The sequence below is a fragment of the Pseudomyrmex gracilis genome, unplaced genomic scaffold (genome assembly GCF_002006095.1).
Source record: "Pseudomyrmex gracilis isolate BER0280 unplaced genomic scaffold, ASM200609v1 scaffold_262, whole genome shotgun sequence".
NCBI classification, from domain to species: Eukaryota; Metazoa; Arthropoda; class Insecta; order Hymenoptera; family Formicidae; genus Pseudomyrmex; species Pseudomyrmex gracilis.
Window position 1 is genome coordinate 7,290 of NW_018020846.1, and position 9,146 is coordinate 16,435.

Sequence of the window (9,146 nt, forward strand, 5' to 3'; positions counted from 1 at the left end):
AGCGAGATATTTAGGATGCTCAAGTTAGTTGGAACATCTTGTGTATATATGACTTATTTATTTAACCCCTTAATAAAGGTTAATTAGTTTTTAATTTTTTGCTCTTTATTTATTTATATAGCACATAATATTCCAAAAATTTATATAAGTATCATGTTAATAAAATAGTACATATATTTACAAAATATCGTAAAAAAAGAAATCGATTTGAAACGCCTAAAGATATGAATGTCATTCAAATGATTTTTCCGTACACAGTTCATTCTGTCATCCTGTATGACTAGACATATTAGATATCGTCACTCTCTACGTATAATTACATAAGTGTCACATACAGGATTTTCAGTTTATTGCATAGTGACACTTAGAAAGTCATGTTCTCTATGGTCACCAAATATTTAAAAAAATATTCATAAGGTAAAAAGTTAAAACCGAAATATCCCTTAACTAGAGAAACTATATGAAGCTTTAAACTTTTAAACTGCTCTCCTCTAAAATTTGTGTTTTGGAGTTACGGAATTATACGTAGGGAGTGACGATATAATAGTAGCTTTTACATATGAAATGTATCAACACAGCATAATAACTGTGCCTTACTGTTTTTGCTCTTTTTAATCAGTAATCGTTCACGATGAATATCTGAGCGAATGATATGAGCACATAAGACTTTAGATAATTAATTGGCATTTTAATTTACGTATTTATAGTGCGGGCTAGATTACTGTAAGATATACTCCTAGCGCAATTTATGTTACAGGCAGTGGTCGTACTCAGATATATGAATATGAATCCCTTCTTGCACTTAAATATTTTATTATTTGACTGAAATTTATTAGTAAAAATTTCTATTCAATAAAGATAGCAATTTAGTATTTTAATTGTAAAAATACATTATTTTTTATTGTATTGCAAATTTTGCTCTTAAAGAAATTTTAATTTACTCCCAAATCTGTCGAAAGTTCTCTTTAAATTAAACTTCAAAAATATGCTGCAGATTTTTCATATTATTAAGTACGATCGTCAATACTAATCACAAGTATATTTCTTGACGTATATGTTAATTAACATAGCGAACATTTAAGCATTATAAAATTCACTTGTAGACATTCTAAGAATTATTGGTGATTCGTTACCGCGTAACAATTTATTCAGTTCGTACTTTTACATATTCTTAATTAGAGCGTTCACACGGAAACTACCTACGGTTTCATAAGCGGAAGATTTTCGAAAATTTATATGCGGTATATATCCAACATGTGTATATATTCGGTGAATGTTTCTTATATTAAATAAGATCGTATTTGTCGTGATCGTAATTTTTTTGCATTACACAAATACCAAATAGAAGTATTTGTTTTTATCGCTCTGCACGACTAAGTGATGCTAGTACCATTGTTTGTACCTTTTGAATCTCGATTTTCGGAACATCAACGTCTGGCATAAAACGGAAGAAACAAATATGTGCGTCATAATTGATTTGCGAATATTGCGTAGAATATAAAATGCAGAGATAGAACATCTCATACAGATAGAGAACAAAAACTCCATTAGACGTCAACAACTCCATACGATATCTAATAGATGTCTAATAAAGTTTTTGTTTCTGTGTGAAATGCTTGTCACGGTTTACGCTATGCTAAAAAAATCGTTATGAAAAATTGATATTATAAATCGAATAAATAAAAGTCAAATGCATACAGAATATTTTTCTTATTTTGGACCATTATATTGAATAGATTGTTCACGCATGCTATTTATCTCGAACCGTAAATTCTGGATGTAAAAATATCGCGAGTTATTTAGTCAATACTAATTTCCATGTGTAAAAATAGTTTTCAAGTTATGTATATGTTGTATCGTTATTTTTTTGCGTGTCATCTAGACATGCGCGTGGATTTTTTATCTGTGATGCTGTTGCAATGAAATTTTTTCCAGTAAAAAGTCATAGGAAAATTCAAATATATATAATCACATCAATAAAAAATTAATATCATAATTCACATGCTAATTTTTCATGCTTAAAAAAACCTTACACGTACCATTAGTATGTACAAAGGCCGTCTTTTTCGTCGAGTGTGAGTGGTCTCAAAATTGCATGCTTTCTCTTATCACACACATAAATATATATATATGGTATAAATAATTCTTAGGTTTTACGTCTTAGCGATGTAGCGCGTGTAAGAGTAAATAGGCAGAGTTAAGATTGTTTTTCTTATTTGATATGGTCATGATACTTTCTTAATATGCATTGCAGTGCCGGATCTGATCGCCAAAAGAGAGACATTCAATTATATAGTCAATTATAGTCCATTATATCAACCTCACATTTTAAGTGATTTGATTGAACGTTCCCGCCATCAGTTTTCGGCTTCAACTAATGATTAACGTATCTTACGAGTATTCGATGTGTTGTGATCATAACTATTATTATATCAATGACTAATATTATAATGATACACTGTATATATACTAAGTATTGCGTTAATTGTGTAACGTATAATGGGCCCATATTTACTTAGTTCAAATAAAACAGTCATTGGAGTGGAGATGATGCTATTCGAAATAAATATTGTTTTCTTACCGAACTAATGAACACGACAAAAATACTGTAATATGAATAATTATTGTGGAACCAATAGTCTTATTATGTTCTGTTTATAAAAATATGAAAACGACACAAGAAATCGAGATAAACGTTTGATATATAAAAAGAAGAATAACGAAAGAAATTGCTTTGTTTTGTGACTTAAAAAAATGACGTTCATATAATAAGATCGGAAAAAATACTAAATCTACAATGATAAAAGAGATAAGTAAAAAGTCTAAATCTTCTAAGCGCTTTATGTGTAAAATATATAAAAACTCCTACAGTAGAGATATTATTTGATCATGTATAACGATGAGTATTAAATGATATGCATGCATCATTGACGCATGCATTGCGCATATTGAATTTCATGTGAAAGTCTGATCTACATATCACATTTAGCGATACACGCACAAACGTACCGATAATATTACTGAAACACATAATTGTGAAATACATTCCTCACGCAGTCAATGATTACTGAGCAAGCATCTTCCATTTACAAAAAACAGAATTTCTAACGATCCATTACGTGTATATATAATTTCATACGAAGCGCGTTAACGTGTACGTGTGTGAAAACCAGTTAATTATTCTCGTATCCGAATCTACGGCGCGTTCTCGAGCTCCTCCTCTTTGCATTGGAGGGATTAATCGCCGCATGATCATTGGCGCTCGTCAGCCTTACCTCTCAACAGCTCCGCACAATTATTACTATTGCAATATTTCCAATATTTAGAGCCTTACAATATACGACAGCGATTTTTTAGCTTACAGACAACTGTCGACCACAATTTCACCTATTTTTGAGACCACCTCGTCGAAGGTCGGTCTCTCGCGCGGATCTTTTGCCCAGCACTGTACTTGAAGCTCTTGAAGAGCCGGCGGTGCCGCTTTGTGCGCTTTCCATGTGAGCGTTTGCGCCTTGAGTTGAGCCAACACGGACTCGTCGTTCATCTTGCTAAACGGCAATTCGCCTTGATGAAACATCTCCCAAACTAAGCATGAGAACGAATATACATCACTCTTGGTGGAATGCTCGTCCTCGTATACAGCTTCATAGGGCAACCATCTCAGTGGGATCACTTGGTTTCGATGCTTTGTATACTCTTGAGAGTACGGCTCTTTGGTCATACACGGCAACGAGATCTTGATCGTTAGATTACTAGCAATTAGACAGTTACGAGCAGCTATGTCCTTATGGACCAATCGATTATCGGCTATGTGTTTTAAGCCCTTCGCAGCTTGATTCGACAGCGATAGTATTTGCGCCACTGACAGCTGAGGCGCGCGTGGCTTTGATTCATGTGTTGGACTTGCATTATTATCCTTCCGCGAAGCTATCAAGAACTGTTTCAGATCGCCCCAATCGGTATACTCTAGAATCATATAGTCGGGTTCCTCCTCTCGACACAGACCAATCAACTTGGCAACATTCTCATGATTGAGCTTGTGCAGAAGATCTAAATGACGCTTAAATTCTTGAAGAGCGATTTCATCCTTCGTATTTGTTAGACTTTTTACCATAACCAAGGATTCCTTATCACCGTCCACTTGATACTTTGTAGTATAGATTTCACCAAATTCACCTCGGCCGAGAGGTTTCAATTCCTTTAAATTGTTTCGCGAGACAGCGATTTTGTCGTAATTTGACTTAGATTTCTTAGACTGATTACTACTTTGACTCTGAGCTGTATCTGCGCCGTCACTCTTGTGAGAATCGCGATTTTCTTTCTTCTTGTTTATTGTTGAGTTTACTTTAGTGCCTGTTTCCTTCAACTCCGTTTGTTCCTCTCTTATATCGCCGTTTTCCATTTTTTCTAGAATTCAAAAATATATTACGATGAATTTTTTAAATACACGTTTTCATACAATACGCGTCATTAAAATATTACATGTTTGAATATTGACCAACACAAACCTTCTGTTTGATGCTGTGCATATTGTCGCTTCCTGCGGCGACGATCATAACGACAGTACAACATCAAACCAATTACAAACACCATATATCCCGTAGCTACGCTAAGAGTAATTATTACTGTTTTAGTCATCATAGGACCGTCATCGCTGATCTCTTGCTCTGTTTCCGCTTTATATCTATCTCCTACTAAAACGATAATATTTATATATTATTTCATTCTTAATAAAATAAATCGTTCCGTTAATAATTTGTTAAAACTCGTTTTGTTAATAAAAGAAATCACTTCAATTAATAAATAATATATCCGCTCGTGAAAATTTCAATAAATTTGGAAAAGAGCCAATACGAGCAAATCTTGATACTGTTGGTAAATATATTTGTTTATTGAATTGTCAAACGTTTCAATCTACAGTGGGATCTTCTTCAGTGACAATCTGTAATAATTACAAAATTTATAAATACAAAAATAAATATTACCAAAATATTTTGTAATAATAATTACAAAACTTATAAATACAAAGTTTGAGAAATAAATGAAAAAATAAAGATAATAAATCTCCGCAATCGCAAAAAAACTTACATATTTGAAAAGAAATCGAAAGGGGTCCGATCAGCGCGTGAGTTATTGTGTCTAGCAGATTAAATGGTGTTGTCAAAGCAATAGTATGTCAATGTATTAAAATTTCTTAAGTCAAACACAATGTCAACACTGAGTTACGGTATGTCTTTAACCCAGCAAACAATTTAGTTGCGAGATGTCGCGGTTTTATCGCCAACCGCCGGCGAAATTTGTAGACCAAATGCATATCCATCTGTGTCCTCAGTAAGATATGGTTTGGCGACCATATCTGTCAAACATTTGAGATGTCAAAATAAGATCAAAATCATAACAAGTCTGCCACTAGCAAAGCAAAGCCAAAGTGACGCGCCAAAATCGCGCCAAATACACATCATAGGTATCTGTTACTAGAACTGTCAACAAAACAGTAGCAAATACAGACTAAATCTGTCGTCAGAAGCGCCGACAGATTGTTACCAAATGCAGATCAGATCTGTCGCCTAGAATCCAAGTGGAACTACTAAAAAAAAAAAGAAAATCAATGGTATATTGCCTTGTCGGAGGAGAATTAATTCGAGATTTCACTCAAATTAATTTCTAGAAGTCTGATTTAGCTCGCTGATCAACCGATGAACTCCATTGAAAGAGACCGAGAACCTGAAAAAATCCTAATGTGATAAAAAAGCGGAGATTTGAACTCGAGACCTCCAATATTCGCAGCCCCAGCACTCAGTCCGCGAGACCACTTGTGTTCCTTACTGACGTATAATTATTTTTATCTACTTATTCTCAAGCTATCTTACATTTCATTTATTACTTATTTAAATTATTTTACTAAAAATGTTGCAATGCAATGTACCTGTAACAATAAATAAAAATACTTTTCTTCTTATTATTAAATATAATTTAAAGTACATTTTTACAACGCGAATAAATGTTTTGTTAATATATGCTGATACTTGAATAAAGTGTTTTTTAATGGATTTTTGGTCACTGGAAACAAATCCGGCGGCGAAATTGACCTACCACACTGATAGGATAACATTTATAAAATTATGTGACAAAATCTTGCACTAAAATTGTAATTTGCAATTATATAGATATATTTTAGGAAATAGAGAGATGTAAAAACATTGATCTTTTATAAAAATTTTTTGTAGTTGTTTGCAAAATTACTTTCCGAATACTATTTCAGCAAAAGAATAACGATATAGCGAATTATCTTAGCAGTATATTTGCAAACTTAATTTAAAAAATAAATTGTCCAATAATTGAGAAAAAAATTTCAGCTATGTGATGTTTAAAATATGTAGAAATATAATTGCATATGAAGAAATCAACTTAATTCATATACCCTAATAGGCACATTTGTGAAAATATTGCACAAAAATGGCATCATAAATGGCGACGATTTTGCAATGATTGCACTAATGATTCGCCATAACGCAACAGTTTTGTCGAAATAAAATGTTGTAAATAATATTTGTCAAAAATTGCGAAAAAGTCGTTATGCATTTCCACAGTATATACTTCCAATAGGCAAATTGTGGAAATATTGCACAAATATGACATCATGAGTGACGACGATTTCTTGCATTTCTTCATATGCAATTATATTTCTACATTTTAAACATCACATAGCTGAATTTCTTTTCTCAATTATTGGACAATTTCTTTGTGAAATTAATTTTGCAAATATACTGCTAAGATGTAGCCATATCGTTATTCTTTTGCCGAAATAGTATTTGGAAAGTAATTTTGCAAACAACTACAAATATTTCAGAAAAGATAAATGTTTTTAATCTATTTCCTAAAATATGTCTGTATAATTGTAAATTACAATTTTAGCGCAAGATTTCGTCACATAATTTTGTAAATGGTTTCCTATCAGGATATATACTTATGGAAATGCATAACGATTTTTTCGCAATTTTTGACAAATATTATTTACAAAATTTAATTTCGACAAAACTGTTGCGTTATGACGAATCATCTTAGTGCAATCATTGCAGGATCGTCGTTATTCATGATGCCATTTTTGTGCAATATTTTCACAATTTGCCTATTAGGGCACGTCAAATTTCCGAGAAAATTAAGGTTAAATGTATAACATACTGTCTATTAGCGTGAGAAAGAGCATATCAATGTATCTCATTCACACTAGTGGACATTGTGTTAAACAGTGTTGACTGTAGCTGGAAAGCACCCATTGTTTCATATTACTCAATAAGTACGAGTATAACCCTGATGAAAATGAGAAGTTTTATAAGCGTTTATTTGACGTTTGTATGAGCGTTTTGCGGAAATTCGTTGAAAGTTTTGAAACGGTCAGTAGAGAATTCATAGGGCGGAAATTGCAACGCTACAGCGTTTGAAAGGCGTTTGTATAAAGCGTTTCTGAAAGTTTGCATAGTGTTTACGTTAAGCGTGAGACGAAACAAAATAGTTTATTAAGTTAAATACATCTAAAAATTCAATAAAAGAATTTTTCGCGACTCGCGTTTTTACACATCTAAGAGATTTATCTTGAATTAATTTTTTTGGAAGCCCAGTTTAGCTCGCCAATCAACTGATAAATTCCATTAAAAGGAATCGGACCTGAAAAAATCCTAAGATGATAGCGGGATTCGAACTCGAGACGCCTGTCTATTCGCAGCACCTGCACACATTGTCAGAGTCCGCAAGACTACTTGTTCCTTACTAAAATGTGATTATTTTTATCTACTTATTCTCAAGCTATCTTACACAGTTTATTTATTATTTCTTTAAAATATTATTTTATTAAAAATATTGCAGTGCAATGTACCTGCAATGAGTAAAAATATTAATCTCTTATTACTATTAAATATGATTTAAAGTACATTTTTACAACGCAACCAAATTTTAACACTGTGTCTCATATAATGCTATATTTAAATCAAATATAGTCTGTTACATTTATGTTAAAAATTGATTTTTTCATTAAATAATGATTTATTTAATGAAAAAAAAAACTTAATAAAACATTATTTTGTTGAAATAAATTCTTTCACACACACACACACACACACACACACACAAGCACTTATATTATTTTCTTCATATTATGATTTCTTATTTTCGTCAGGGAATACATTACATTTATGAGTGCTTTATTGCCGAATGCGTATAAACAGAAGTATTAATATCTTACAGTTGAACTTTACCGGTTCCGGCATAAGTTAACAGTTATTGCCCGCATAAACAAGATCTAACTGTAAAAGAAGACAGACTGTTCAATGTCTGTTAACTATCTGTTATCAACACAGGCGACAGATACGATCGTAGATAATCGCCATTTTGTTGTCTAGATGTCAAACAGACAGTCTAGTAGTCTTGCGTGCAAACAGTCCGCACGTATGCACGAACAGATCTGCTTGGCGTTTGCTGGCAATCTGTCGTCAATGCGTCCAACAGATCGACCCGATTGCGGTCAACGTTTTGTCATAAACAGATGCTCATACGGTTTTNCGGACTGTTTGGTCACGGTATTGCTAAAAGCAGTTCTGCTTGCTATCGACCATCTATTTGTTGTCAATTTCACTAACATATATGGAATCATTTTGGCCGCAATGCTCTCATGTATTTGCCAACAGAGTTGTTGCGTTTTTTGTCTCTATGTGCTAACAGTTTTGGCAGCACCAAGTATTGTAGCGTTTCTGCACACAGTTTCTGTTGCCAAGGTCTGCGCAGTCAGAAATTCCCAGATAGCCAAGTCTGTCAAAAGCAGATCATGCAAGTGTCTGCTATCACCTGTTGTCAACAAAAAGGCTACAAATCTGATACAGAAGTTGTTATTATTGATTAAGTCTACAAATTGGTGCCAAAAATCGAGCAGATCTTTCTCACAAAATCTGACAGCAGATTGGCTGCAGAAACCGAGCAAGATCTGCTAACATGACTTGACGGCAGATTGGCAACAGAAACCGAGCAGAATCTGCAGCTTTTGGCGATTCACGTAAAATGATGCATTTAAAAGGTTTCAAAATGTTATTTTTATAACATAAAATATAGTTAAGTCTTTTGAATTAACTATTTTTTTAGTTTAAAATAAAAAATGC

General features: G+C 32.9%; 1 protein-coding gene across 1 annotated transcript in view; it reads right to left on the bottom strand.

Moving 5' to 3' along the window:
• Nucleotides 1-373: 373 nt before the first annotated feature.
• LOC109859446 (tyrosine-protein kinase-like otk) overlaps nucleotides 374-9,146 on the bottom strand; it is a gene marked incomplete at its 5' end in the record, with an annotated part of 88,334 nt that continues 79,561 nt past the window's right edge. Inside the window, 2 exons of the mRNA XM_020437728.1 lie at nucleotides 374-4,407; nucleotides 4,509-4,694. Coding sequence (XP_020293317.1) covers nucleotides 3,359-4,407; nucleotides 4,509-4,694 — 1,235 coding nt within the window. The remainder of the gene's footprint in view (nucleotides 4,408-4,508; nucleotides 4,695-9,146) is intronic.